This window comes from Pavona decussata, unplaced genomic scaffold, assembly GCF_977016875.1.
Source record: "Pavona decussata unplaced genomic scaffold, jaPavDecu1.1 SCAFFOLD_383, whole genome shotgun sequence".
In the NCBI taxonomy this organism is placed as follows: domain Eukaryota; kingdom Metazoa; phylum Cnidaria; class Anthozoa; order Scleractinia; family Agariciidae; genus Pavona; species Pavona decussata.
The window spans coordinates 131,732-146,605 of record NW_028145756.1 but is presented as its reverse complement, the minus strand read 5'-3'; the positions used below and the strand labels follow the sequence as shown (position 1 = coordinate 146,605).

The 14,874-nt window shown below is 39.3% G+C and overlaps 2 protein-coding genes and 1 pseudogene across 2 annotated transcripts in view; 2 read left to right on the top strand and 1 right to left on the bottom strand.

Annotated features, from left to right (window-relative positions):
- Positions 1 to 9,745, top strand: part of LOC146451822 (uncharacterized) — a 137,997-nt gene extending 128,252 nt beyond the window's left edge. Inside the window, exons 21-22 of the mRNA XM_085098578.1 lie at positions 4,796 to 6,310; positions 9,271 to 9,745. Coding sequence (XP_084954704.1) covers positions 4,796 to 6,310; positions 9,271 to 9,446 — 1,691 coding nt within the window. The 3' untranslated portion in view covers positions 9,447 to 9,745. The remainder of the gene's footprint in view (positions 1 to 4,795; positions 6,311 to 9,270) is intronic.
- Positions 2,813 to 4,138, bottom strand: LOC146451823 (uncharacterized; annotated as a pseudogene).
- Positions 9,746 to 11,897: 2,152 nt separating the features above from the next.
- On the top strand, positions 11,898 to 13,999 carry LOC146451821 (uncharacterized). Its single transcript, XM_085098580.1, has one exon. The coding sequence runs from the start codon at positions 12,871 to 12,873 to the stop codon at positions 13,504 to 13,506; it is 636 nt and encodes a 211-aa protein (XP_084954706.1). The 5' UTR covers positions 11,898 to 12,870; the 3' UTR covers positions 13,507 to 13,999.
- The last annotated feature ends 875 nt before the right edge of the window (positions 14,000 to 14,874 follow it).

Sequence of the window (14,874 nt, the reverse complement as noted above, 5' to 3'; positions counted from 1 at the left end):
TTCGTGTGGAAAGGAAAATCGGAAAATCGTCGGTCGCTTCTGAGTAACATCTCGCCGTTGACAATGTAGTTATACAGTTGTTATTCCAAAAGAATATATTCCTCTTAGAGACTCTTCGCATAGGTTTTATTCTGAAAAAAAAAGCGGGAGGATTTGTTGTCTAAATGCATGCATCCGTTGTGGCGATGTTTCTGATTTCTTCGGATGTCTGACCTTAACGCGTAAGTTTTATTAGATGCATTCGATTTTATTGTCCCGATTCATCTAAACAGCGTTGCAAAGAGACGTAATAAACTGTATGGTTTCCTACGTGGCGTCGCTTCCTTTTTCTCCTATTGGCACAAGCACATAAATTAAAATACCTATTTGCTTAGTAAGCCGCAGATTCATTCGTAGCTTCATTGCTTTTTCATCAAAGGTAGAAATAATTTCATGGTAGTACGATAGACCAGATCGGCGCAGCGCGCTATAATTTTGAAAGCGATATTAATTAGAATAAGATTACATTTAGTTAAACATCTAATGATAAAAATAATCAAAAGAAGTTTTACGCTACGTTTCGATGACTTTTCACTTCGAAATGATGATATGGAGTCATCGAAACGTAGTGTAAATCTTCTTTCGCTAAATTTTATCATTAGCTATTAACAAGAAATCAGAATACAAGAATAGTATAATCTTTATTTAAACACGGTAAAATCCATCAGGAGTATCAAAATTAGAAATAACCTAACTATCCTAAACAAAATTCAAAACCTAACTAGAACTATAATCTAACTAAAACCTGTTTTTTTCATGAATGCCGCGTATACTAGTACTCTAAAATTAAAAATGAACATTAACTAATCTTTTAAATTGGCTTAGAGATTTAGCTTCTCTCACATCACAGGGTACGCTGTTCCAAAGAACTGCTCCACTATAAATGAAAATAAGTTCGCGGAAACGGGAGAAATAGTTTGTTAACAGAGTCCCTCAGGGTTAATTGTCAAATAAATATTTTTTTTTAGGTGTTAATTAATGATAATTAATTATTAGGTTTTCTTAACTTTACTTAATCTTAGTTGAATAGATTTTAATTCATATTTTTTTCTTAGTCTCCCCAATTAGTAGGACACTTGTGCTCGGCTATCCAGATTTGAGACTTAAATAAAGTTGTTATTTAGTAACGCGTTTCATTTCGTTTAACAAATTTAGAGGATAAATATTCAGGAACAAGACCATGTAAAGACTTGTATACCATTAAACCTTTATGTATTCGAACTGATTGAGTGCTCAAGTCTTTCCAATTGAGTTGTCTAATTAAACGTTAGAAATAACGTTTAAATAGTTAGAAATGGTTAAAATTCTGTAGCCTGTCAAATGATGTTAGTTTCAGTGCCGTGAACGCTTTTAGACCGAGAATAGCTGGCCCTGGAGTATCTGTGACGTAAAAAATGCAGTTTATCTTCTTCTCTTTGTACTTGCAAGGGATGTCTATAGTGCCAAGCTGCTTGATTATAGACCCCCCGTATGCTGAAAGGACGGCTTTGTTCTTTAACAGTGCTTCTGATTTGGGATTTCCTTCGTCGTCAAACTTCTCTGGGGCGATTATGCGCAGTAGCCTTACGGGTAAAACATTGCTCTGTTCGCCCATATCTACTTTACATTGAAGATTAATTTTCCGCTTCTTTTCTGGCTGAGTTATCTCAAGTGTTGCAAAGGCTTCGTCGCGCATATCCTCAATCGTCTGGATAACTTTTTTGACGACCGACTTCGTTCCTTCGTTAAGTTGTTTCCGTTTGCCGGATCGGTAAACAGATTGCCAATGATTAACTTTGCCACATTTTCGACATGATGTACCGTAGGCTGGACATTTGTTCCTCGGGTGTTGTTTTCCACAGTTGTTACAGGACTCCCTTTCTTGTTCCCTACGAATGGCATTAATACTCCTGTCTTTTTGAAAGTTTCTGCTACTTCCTGCTAGTGTCTTCATGTGTTTACTTGTTGCCTCGTGGCTCCTTGCAATCTCAATAGCGGCCGCAAGGGTTAGTGATTTGTCTCGACTTATGAGAGACTTTTGAACATCAGGATTTCTTGATCCCCAAATAAGCTGATCTAGGACTCTACCTTCAATTTTGGCGTTGTCGCGAAATTGGCACTTCGCTGCTAGATATTTCAATCTTGAAATAAAATCCTCCACTGGCTCGCCTTGCTCTTGTCGTATTCCTTGAAGCATGTATCTATGAATTCGATGACTCGTTTTTGGCTCCAATTGATTTTCGAACCGTTCGAAAATTATGTCCGGCTTTTTCCTGTCTTCCTCCTATGTGAATGCCCAGCTGTTGTATATATCCAAACCTTTTTCTACCGACCAGAGTAGGATGTAGCTCACTTTTTCTTCGTCGTCGGTGTCTTTGAGAACGCTTGAAAACATAAGCTGGCAATTTTTCTTGAATCTTGCGAATGCAGTTATTGGGTCAGGGGCGTCCCAGTCCATCTGCGGCGATGTGAAAGACGTTGCTGCTGTCATCATTCGCTTGTGTTGACCTCTCTCGATTTAACTTTAAGGATTATTCTTGTAAAACGCTGCCAACATGTAATATGTTGTCGAAGACTTATTTCATCCGACTCCTGCCCACAGGCCGCGTGTGCTTTCTGCATTTACATAAATGTGTTAGCCTACTTAAATATGCGTATACAAAATATAACATATAATAGATGCTGTCGAGATGCTGTTCATGTTCATGGTGGAACTTGTACACGGCAGCTGCTGAAATGGACTTCTTGTAGGTGTACTTTGCTGAACGGCAGGTGGTTGTAATCCTGCATCTCTTTAAAAAGCCACTGTCAAAACGTGATTTACTGATGGCTGATTTTGATATCTTCGTAAGCTCGCTTCATTGCGGTGGCCAGATATTGCTACCACCTCTCGATCTTTTACTCCAGCGTTGGCCCACATGGTTATGGCTGTCGCTGTCACAGAATGGTTGGTGTAGGTACGGTACAGACCTGCTTCGGCACTGATTTCTTTCATTAATGAAGACAACTTGTTCTTTCCGAATGGCCGATTTTCATACCACACTTCATCTGAAGGGCGCCAATTTCTCTTCGGATACTGAAATAGTGCATCGCATTGTGGATTGAGCTTTGTGAGGAAGACTTCCAGAGCAGAATAGCCGTCGGTTGGACAGCTGGTTTTGTACATTCGGCCATTTTTTTCGAAGCTCTCCACTTCTGAAATTCCCCCTAGATGGTTCTTTGTCGTTTCGTCGTGCGTCATGGTAACGAAAGGGCAGCCCCTTTCATCTGTCTCAAACGCAAAGCTTGTTTTCTTGAGGTTTCTCTGGCCTTCAAACCCACGACGACACCAAAAAAGAGAAACATAAAACCAGACGTTTCTCAAGAGAGACAGCGGCTTGGTGAGTGAAAAAATTACACTTTTTTTTAGCTTGGCCAGGTCTTCTTTTTCTATTGCTGGTTTGTTTGGTTTAAGAGGACAAAACGTGGGCCGGTCGTGAGTAAACCTTATTCCTAAACTGTGTGGTGGTGTTCCGGTTTAGATATCTCTCAATGCCATTTCTTAGGACAAGAGTCGCGCGGCTGTGATTTTCCCCTTCTATATCTCTTGCTTCGGCGTAGAATTGCCTAAGATTCATGTCCATCCTTTTGACCGCCATTTCCGCCAGACTTACGTCAATAGCCTTTTGTTTACTCCACTCTAGCTGAACAGAGAAAGGGGAATTGTGATTTGAGCAGTTAATATCAAATGCCTTGTACTTGGGTTGAAATTAGTTTTAACTGTTTTAAACGCTTCAAGTTATTTGTAAACAACTTGACTTTGGCATGACCTTTAATAAATGACAAATTTTGCACTGTTTATATCAATACTGTTTGAGCCGTTTATTTTATAAAATAACAGTTTCAGTGAAAAGCTAGACTAAAAGATTATTCATGTAATGAAAACCAACCTGTGAATACGGAAACTGCCCACTGTGTTTTGTATGGAGCCAATTTGCATGAATTCAGTTTTAGCAGTGTTCAAAGTAAATTTATTGGAAATAAGCCGTTTGTTTAGGTTGTTTAAATCGTGATTCAGATTTGACTGTATTGAATTCATATCAACTCCAGCATAAGTGATGTGGGTATCATCAGCATACATCCTAGGCTGGCACGAAGTTAGGCAGTTTGGCAAGTCACTGAGCTAACATTGAGTCCAGCACAGTTAATTTCTCCTCATGTGGCAACTTCAATAATAATCGAAAGGACCCTTATAAGATTACTGTTTATCTTATACAACAATAGAATCAAAATCTTCGGACAAAAATTATTTAATGCTGTGGGCTGCCGGCTGTAACTGTTCGACTGTTGCGCCGCGATGCTTAAAGGAAGGAATGCAGAAAAACGAACCAAAACCTCGAATTTCGTTTCGCCGAAAATTTTACATAAAGGAGTACAAAGAACTCGAGCGCTTTGGAGAGTAAAGCAGAGATCAAAATAAATTGGAGCAACTGAAACGAAATCAATCAGTCCGATTTGCCTGGTCTGATGTATTTTGAATACGCCAGGACTTTCATTCCAGCGTGAATATTCTGTTAAACTAATCAGATCGCAAGACTAAACAATAGAAGCGCCTGTAAACAATAACACATGGCCGCAAAGCTGAATGGGTGAAACGGGGCCTTTAACAAACAACTTAAAAATGTTTATTTAACATTCTTATTATAATTTTCATCAACCTTGTTTGAAATAGTCTTCTAAATTCAAACTTCGTGTCGTTGTTTTGAAATGGCTTATCGTTTTCTTTTTATATGACCAGGTACTCTTTCAACTTACCCCGCTGGTTATCGTGCATGCAGATGTCTCCACAGATTTTACCGCCTGGATCGTTTTGGTCCTTGCTCAGAATGTCCGGCCCAAGGAATAAATTGCGTCAACGACACAGCGTTACTAGCGCCCGAATATTACTGGAAATGGCCGAACGAAACTAACAAGGAAATTTATAAGAATTTCGTTAAAAACATTAACGCTGTCGATAGTAAATACGACAACAATTTTAACAGATTTCCAGGACCGCTGCCAAAGCCACTACAATGTCCCTATACTGGTTCTTGTACTGGTGGAATCAACTCATCATGTCACGTCGGATACAAAGGAACCTTGTGTGCAATGTGCTCTAATAATCACTACTTTCGATTTAACACATGCCTGGAATGCCCAAAAATGGTTGTTACTATCATTTCATGTGTTGTGGTAGTTTTCGCCTTTGTTGCTGTGTTTCTACTGGTTCTCTGGGGAGACTCAAGACGCACAGAAGACAATCGCACCGTTGCAGATGTTGTCATGTCTTGTTGCAAAATTGTAATTGGATTTTACCAAGTTATTTCTGGTATCTTCTCAGCACTGGTGCGTGTTCAGTGGCCAATAGTATTGATCTCTATGGAAAAATATTTGAAGTTTGTTGAAGGAAATATTTTCCAATTTGCACCATTAAGCTGCATTCAAACTGGATTAAGACCAGATCCATTCTTAGAATTTGTATTAGCCATAAGCACTAACATTTTAGTTGTTTTACTGGTTTTCCTGTACCTCTTCCTAAAGAAACACTATATAAACAAGAAGGAAATTTTTATGAGCCAAAAGATAAGGAAAATATCGCATTTAAAGAAATCATGCTATCGCAATATATTATTATTTCTTCTGTTATCATACCCAATGACAAGCAAGAAGATTATCCACATTCTCCCTTTGCCTGGAGTATGTGTCAACATCTGCTTTAACCAAAAAAATACCGATTGTGTTTCCCTTCTGAGGGCTGATCACTCCATCCATTGCTTCACCGCTCGACATAATGTCTTCTGGAAAATCGCTGCTGCATTTTCACTCTATCCCATAGCGTTCCCTCTACTTATTCTATTCCTCGTTTACAAGTACCGGCATTCGGAAACAGAAGAAGAAGTTGTTTTTGGCTTCAGAGTGTTTTTCGAAAACTACAAAGAGAGATATTGGTTTTGGGAGACAATTGAAATGTACAGAAAGCTTATTCTTATTTCATTGATCCCTCTTTTCGGATCGGAGAGTCGCTCGCAGATTGCCCTAACCTTGGTGACAGCAAGTGCATCAGGAATTTCCTACACGCTCTTTCGACCAATTAAAGGGAAACTTGAAGATCGCCTCCAAACATTTGTGTTATGGATAATATTCTTCAACGTTTGCCTTGGTGCAATATATTCTGAGAATAACGTCCACGGAAATCACAACAGAGAAAGGGGATCCGTCTTTATAAATGTCTTGTTCGTGATCCTTAACGGTTCCGTGCTGATTTTTGCTCTTGGTAAGTCTCATCTTACAAAGATTTTAAGGTTTTAGTCATCATAACCCTTCTAAGTTGCAATGGCATTTATGGAACGTTACTTATAATGTCTGTTTATTAGTTTCGTGCAACTCTAATGACTCACCAGTCGTGTGTGATTTAACGTTCTATGTCATTAAGTCACTAAGAGTATCGGTGCACTTTTACAGCATTATTATGCTCTTTGTGTGTGCAATAGTTGGGGGTTAGTTTGCAAGGATCTTCGAAAGTTCTGTTTCTTTCCCCCGCCACACCATAGTTAATTGAAGGCAATGGTCATGAAACCTGACAAACGTCTTTGTTTTATGTTTTTGTTTGCCTATTTGGCCTTGACCCTGCAGAAACAACGATAGAATTTGGAATGTCTTGGAGCAACTGACCAATCGAAATGTTTTAATTAAGATATTCAACTGTGGTGTGAACGTTAAAACAAAGGATTGTGCAGGGTCGCAGCCCTTCCAACATAAACTGCAGCACACTTAGTGACGAACTTGACTAAATTAATTAAATTAACAATGTTTATGCAAGAAACAGCTCAACGGCTAAAAACTGGGTGTTGCTGAGTTGCAAGGCAAGTTCAAGAAAACGGTTTACACTTTGCAAAGTTCAAAAATTGGTTGCCACGTTTCCGCAATTGTTGCAAATTGTAGCACCAAAAGGCAAACTGATAGACAGCCTTTATTCTCGCGCAATGAAAGTTGAAGCTGCAATATCTGTAGAGCGCTTTACACATACGTTTGGCCAAAGCTTACTTTTAACGATGCTATAACGTTTGTCAATTTTCCTGCTCTAAGACATCCTTGGACTGGTGTCCTTAGGCAGCGTACAATGTCTCCGTAGTGTAGTATTTCCAAGGAGGCAAAAAGGATCAATTTAAGAACGAGCCCAAGCAAATCTGCGTTATCGGGCCCATACAGAAGCCTTTGCTTATCACCATGGCTTCAATGCTCCACTGTACTGTCTTAGTCATGATCATCCAACAAGATTGGCAAAGCAGTGAAGAATGTTCCAAAGCATGCCACATTGTCTTGCAGTGCCAACTCATAGATTTTAGCCGTTAGCTACACGAGATAGAACAAGTGCAATCAGGAGTGTATCTTTTGAGCGTAAAAAATGTATTCTTTATTAAGTAATCTACATATTCCCCATTTATAAATAAATTAAAGAGTATAATTATAATGGCGATGATAAAGATCAAGAGAGGATGAAGGTAAGAGAGGTAATGCCCCATATAGGCCCTATTCCCATCGTAATCCCTCTAAAGTTATTTTTAGATTTTCCGCGAGATCCAGTGTCCCAAGAGGGCTAGGTGATAGCCAATCATATCTCATGAATTTTACCCACGTTGACAGCTTAGTCGATTCCCACGCAATGCTACGCGTCTTTCGCGAATTGATCTAAAAACAAAATGGCGGAACATGCATACAGAAAGCGGTGCCTGGATATGTTTTATGGACGAATGCGAGTTTAAAGTGGTTGTATTTGGACAACGCAAATTGGAAAAGAATCGCTCCGGCATGATTTGTTTTAGAGCCCAGCTGTGCGGAAATTATGCAAGAATATTACAATACAATTAGCTGGCGAAAATTGAAAGCCGTGATTGAACAGACAAATACAAACATCTCAACCTAGGCACGAATTTCGATATTTTACCGCAGTGAGTACAAAATCCCTACAGTAATTGAAATCTACGTTTTATTTACTTTCTAATCACGTATGTAGTTAAGAGATTCGTTGGAAGAAACGCGAGAACAAATCTTTTTTCATGCAAGAGTATTACATTTAGCTCTCGAAACATTGACACCCGCAATTGAACAGACGAGTATAAACATCACAACCCCCGGCAGAAATTTTGACATTTTTATCTCAGTGAGTTCAAAATCCCTTTGGTCATTGAATTCTACATTCCACTAGCTTTTTAATTACGCTGTAGTTAAGCGATTGGCCGGAAGAAACGCGAGAAACAAATCTTTTTTCATGCAAGAGTGTTACATTATAATAGCTGTCAAAACATTGAAAGCCGCGATTGAACAGACGAGTATAAACATCACAACCTCCGGCAAGAATTTTGATATTTTTATCGCAGTGAGTCCAAAATTCCGTCAGTCATTGAAATTTACGTTCTATTTACTTTTAAATCACGTATGTAGTTAAGAGATTCGTTGGAAGAAACGCGAGAAATAAACCTTTTTTACATTTAGCTGTCAAAACCGCGATTGAACAGACGAGTATAAACATCACAACCTTGGCACGAATTTTGAAATTTTTATCCCACTGAGTTCACATCCCTTTGGTCATTGAAATGTACATTCCATTAGCTTTCTAATCACGCATGTAGCCAAGAGATTCATTAAAAGAAAGGCGAGAAACAAATTTTAGCTTTTTTATGCAAGAGTGTTACATTATATTTGAATTGAAGCCGCGATTGAACAGACGAGTATAAAGATCACAACCGCGGCACGAAAATTTTGATATTTTTGTCACAGTGAGTTTAAAATCTCTTCGGACATTCAAATCTTCATTTTATTAGCTTTCAAATCACGTGTATTTCTTAGAGATTCGTTGGAAGTAACGCGAGAAACAATTTCTTTTATGGAAGTGTATGATTGTGATTAGCCGTTGTAAAATTAAAAACGGTGAAAGACACGTAACGCGCGAGGTAACATTATCCGCGAGAAAATCGATACCTTCTAAAAATAACTTCAGAGGGATTACGATGGGGATAGGGCCTATATGGGGGATTACCTCTCTTACCTTCATCCTCTCTTGTAAAGATATAGTATGGCATAGATTCAGAACAAAGTGTAACGGGAAGGATAAGGATACGGCTTGAGTGTCCATTGTTCAACACGGGAAGGGGACAACAAATTGCAAGTGATTTTTTTATTTCCTTTATTGCAAAAAAAAAATTATAATTAAAAATGATTTTTTTGTCTTGTTAGGTAAAGGAATCCTTTACCTAAAATCTACATGGAGAAAGGTGTCTTCTTGCCCAAGGCGTGGCTTCCAACTGATCGCCCGTGGTTGTTTGGGCTGTTGTAGAAGAGAAAGTCGACTGGTTTCTATGGAAAATTTTCCTCAGTGGGGCATTGGAGAAGAGTTATACATTGCAGACTAATGACTCATAAGCTGTATAAACATCGTCTGCACATATCATGCTAGGCCCGATTTCGTCCGCTCCCTAGGTCCGGCTTTCCTCCCCGAGAAGAGACGGCTGGACGCGTGAGCGGTCGATCATGTATGTACGTGCCGTAAATTTAATTTATGTGGAACTACTTATCACCGAAAAGGACGTCCCATGCCAATCACATGCCAGACAAGATCAACAAACGTAAGCAGAGAGACGCCAAAACTGTTAAGACTGAAAGTATAATTTCGCGCAATCTGAGCCGCTGAGATAGTTTCTTCTAGCGCGACTAGCGGGTAATGTTGAAGAAAACTTCACTTTTCTTCGGGTGTTTGCTTTGTGATACAGAGCAAAGTGAAAGTCAAAAGAGAACTAGTCTCAAATGTAAAGTTAAGATATCACGAGCGGCCGATGCTTTGGACTTTGCGCTGATACTTGTGTATCGATCGCTGCTAGAAAAACATCGAACACCTTGAATAATGTCAAGAGGAAGTGAGAGTACTCAAGAATGAAATCAAGAGCAGTTTCGCTTCGGAAAACCGGGGTTTAAACATGTCGTGCCGTCTGATTCTTATATTTCGCCTAACATTGTTGCACCGAACAAGTTGTCGTCATTTTACAAACCCGAGACCAAAGATATCTGAGAGGAATAGAGTATAAATTTTACAAGCCATTACAAGGACAGCTTGCGCTGCTAGACCTGTGGCATTTTTTTAGATTTGTGGGCTCGGATTATTTGACGGTGACCCCAATAGATTTCAAATATTTGACTTGATCCATACATCAGCGACGTTAACGACGAAAAAACGACAGCTCATAAAGCAACGGCGAGGTACGTGTAAGTTTTTTCCCCACAATTAAAAAAAAGCTCCTTACATTGTCAAATACCATTTGCGCCTGAAAGCCTAGCCGTCATAAGATGGGGATGTCTATTAGGAGAAAATGAAATCATTGCAGAGGCAATCTGTTGAAATTTAAATGTGTCTCAAAAAACATTCTTCAAATGAAATTCATACTGGAATGGGAAACCTAAACGGTAGTCACAGTTGTATCCACATCAACCTATTTCAAAGTAATAACTATTTGGTCCAGTCTCAGAATATTAAGTGTCACAGGAAAGTAATAGAAAGAGAATAGTATTTTATCGTTTCTCTAAAGATCAAGTCTATACAAGTATATATGTGTGTAATTGACCACTCTCCTAGGGGCTTTTCAGGGTCAATGAACAACACTTTGTGGGGAACTTTGCCAGACTACTTTATTGCCGGATTTCATATCGTAGGGAACTGGGTATGAGTCTGTGTATTATGGGATATGGGACATAACACTCCCACAGCCAGAAAGACCACACCGAATTTTATAAAATCCTCAAGTTTGGTGGGATTTGGGCCAATATTGAACGAGATACAGCCGTTCAAAAATATTAAAATTTTACTAAGGAGTGTATGGATAGCCGGACGCGACGGACAATTTGTCCGGCGTCCGTATGTGTTTCATAATAAAATTTGGATTCTTTTGAACGGCTGTATCTCGTCTAATATTGGCTTGATTAACACCAAACTTGATGATGTTGTAAAGTTTGGTGTGTTCTTTCTGGCTATGTGGGTGTTAGTCTCATATCCCATAATACATAGACTCATACCCAGTCCCCCACGATATGAAATCCGGCAATGGCGCAAATGGCAGCCGTGTAGTTTACAATCTTAACTGAAACGGAAAAGTAATTTACACAGGTGCCCCCAGAACAGAATGGCTAATGAGTAAGGCTAGACCACAACACGGGGAACTTCGTCACATAAGACGCTCTTGGAAAAAAAATTGCATTGTGTCCAATACGTTGCCTAACGCTGTGTCGTCTAGGTTTTGTGTCTCTCGGCTGACGACATCGACTGGCTGGATGGAGAAGACGAAGCTCGGTTGATGCAGAATTACTCTCGTTTTAATCTTAGCAATAGAACTTTACTCTCTGTTTTGTGTTTTTGTATTCTTTTTAAAACAGCGCCTTCAGACAGATTCCTTATTACAACATGAAGCAGCTGAAAAATAAATATATATATTTAGCCAAGCCGAAAAGCGAAACTTCAAAATTCCTATTTTATAGAATTTATCTAAGTCTGCTTATTGTATGAATGTAATAACCTTACAAATTCCTTATCCTTTCTGAAGTTATAAATGTATATATTTCAATGCATATACAAACTGATTATGCGTCGGCGGAAAATGTTTTGAACAAGCTGTTCCTGTCGATCGTGCGAGTTCACAGTGCTGAATTCCGATGACATTTGAGACTATATAGTCGTGGATGAAGTAATTAAGTTCTTAACTTTGTACGTGTGTAAAGCTTGAAATAGGCATCCTAAGTGATACTAAAGAAGGAAATAACAGTTCATAGAGCAGCCACGTGACTTTTACAGGGGTCTCCCACAAGGCATTACAGGGTGGAGGATATTTTGTATATATGCATTAATGAAACGACAAAATTCAGAGCAGTTGATCCAGAGAGGCCGAAGACTAGAGGGAGACCGCCCAGACATCACCATCCACTTCTTCAAAAGGAGAAAGAGCTAGAATCTATTGTCCGCAGAATATTACCCAAAGTGATTGCAGATTTCGTGCGCCCCACAGGCTCACGGCTAGCAGACCTGTACGGTTTGCCTAAGACGCACAAAGAACATCTGGCTATGCGACCCATCTTATCTGCCACACAAACGTATAGTTATAGGTTAGCAAAATGGTTAGAGGAGAAGCTACAGCCATTGTCCTATAACAAATACACAATAACTAACACCTTTGATTTTGCGAGCGAGATTCGGGAACTACAGATCAACAGTGGCGATATTCTTGTGTCATATGATGTTTCCTCGCTATTTACCAACGTGCCCCTAGAGGAAACCATACAGATACTTGCTGATAAAGCTTTCACAGATAACTGGTTCAGCAAAACCCACCAATTGAACCTTAGCAGAATGGACCTTGTAGATCTTCTCAGAGCATCCACCAAAGATCAGCTGTTTCAATTCAACGGCCAACTTTACGAACAAACCGATGGCGTCGCCATGGGTTCGCCACTCGGGCCACTCCCTGCCAATGTCTTCATGGGATCCATTGAAGAAACCCTAGAGCTTGCAGGAAAAATGCCTCCTTTTTACAAGAGGTACGTCGACGATACTCTGACAATAATGCCGGACACAAAATCAGCGGCTAATTTTCTCCAGGTTCTTAACAACTGCCACACATCTGTGAAGTTCACCATGGAAACAGAGGTTAATGGTCTGCTACCCTTTCTTGGAATGCAGCTCGTTAACAGAGCTCCCCAAATTGAGACCAAGGTCTACATAAAACCTACTAACACGAGTCTTTTGCTTCACTACCAAAGTCACGTCGATATGCGCTATAAACGAGGGCTTTGAGAACCATGCTTGATCGTGCGTATCGCTTATCATCGTGTTGGTCGTACTTCTCTGAAGAATGTGACCGTTTGAAAGCTGTGTTCACCCGGTTGAAATACCCACAACAACTTATCAACACCACCGTTAGGAGTTTTGTAGCCTCTAAGGCTGAAGGTACTCAACCAATACCTGCCCCAAGAGACAGTCCAACTGTCCGAATAGTCCTGCCTTTCAAAGATCAGGCTTCTGCTGAACAGCTCAAAGATCTTAGCCAGAAGATTGACACAGTCATCCAACCGATTTTTGTTGGTAACAAAATCCAACAAGAACTAAAGATAAAGGAGAGAAAACCATCTATTGTAAATCAGAATTGTGTTGTTTATAAATATCAATGTGACTTGTGTGATGCAAGTTATGTAGGGTTTACACTTCGGCATTTACACCAGCGCGTGGTCGAGCATAAATACCAATCTTCTTCCATTGGCAAGCACTTTCTTAATGAACACCGTAATGTCCCTAAAGACCTTGACAGAAATTTTTCTGTCCTTAAGAAGTGCATGAATAAGTTCGATTGCTTAGTTTACGAAATGTTGCTAATTAGAGAGTTAACACCATCTCTCAATGTCCAATCGGACTCAATTCAAGCTAAACTATTTACGTGACATTATATATTCAGACATTATGTTAATTTTTTGGTGAACTATTTCTGACATTGACTTCAATTATTTCTATCACTTCGAACTTGATAATGGCGTCATGACGACCCCGAAACGTTGTTCCTTTTTATCGTTTATCTTTACTTGTCTATGATCAATATAATGAAGCTTTTAATTAATGTTTGTATACAGCTATTTCAATTAACGTTGTCGGATCAAAGCATAAAACTACAGGACAAGACCGCAAGGTTATATGGGATTTTTTTATGAATAAATTTCATCAAAATCAGCTATGCATCGCCCGTACAGTGAAGATCTACGGTGGCGAGCCTTTTGGATGAAAGAAATTAAAGGATATCAAGTGGATGAAGTGGCAGCTGCTTTGAGGATGCCACCAAGAACTTTCGAGCGATATGTCTCAAAAGTTTTAAATTTCGGAGAAGCGAAAGCAAATACCATCGGAAGACCGATAAACAGTGTGGCCAGGCATCCGCACGTGGAATTTTTGATTATGGAAGCAATGCTTAAATGCTCTGCAAAGCCACTACGGAACTTAAGCAACGACGACCCCGACGACAACGACAACGCCGCAAAACAATAGGTTTAATGAGCAAAAACAATCGCTCTGCATGTGAGCTTTAAATTTTGATACATTTCTATGCAAAACAACAACGTGAAATGACCAAATTCAACGTTCTGTGGAGAACGTAAACACCAGACGGTGAATTTTTAATTCTCTTTCTTAACTCGAATGCTACGCGTGCCAATTTGTTTCCTGGGTAGTTCGCAATTTTTTGTTGGAGGGGTTGAAATAATCGCGAAGTAGAACAAACGAAATGAAGTTATACTTTCAAGTTACTTTTTTGTTGATGTCGCCGTTGTCGTTGCTTAAGTTTCCTACTGTCAGAAATTACCGGCAACGAAGTGTACACTGCGAGGTTTTGTTTTTCGCTTTTAAAACACGCAAACAAACGTTTAATTACAGTGTTTCCTTTCCTCCTACTTGACTCAACTCCGAAAATACTACCCATATTACCTTTCGGTCTTGTCTTTAAGCTTGAAGCTTTCATCCGACAACGTTAATTGAAATAGCTGTAAAACTATCAGTAAAAAGGTAGCAACTATTTGAATTTTGGCATTTTTAACTATATTTTGGGATTCTAAACAGCAAAATTTTCAGCATTTTTAAAGCACGATCGGGACAGGCCTACTTAAAATATGACTTAGAATTTCAAGCTAGGCTTCCGTAACAGAATTAAAAAAAAAACAGACCCATTAAACATGTTTCCTTTCGTATATTTTTAAATAACTCGAGAGCACTGCTACTGTCTTTGCTTACTGTACACTGATTTGAATGCGTAGCTTTTGATTATG

Coding starts and splice junctions, on each gene's coding strand:
- LOC146451821 (XM_085098580.1), top strand. CDS start 12,871: ATGCTTGATCGTGCGTATCGCTTATCATCGTGTTGGTCGTACTTCTCT.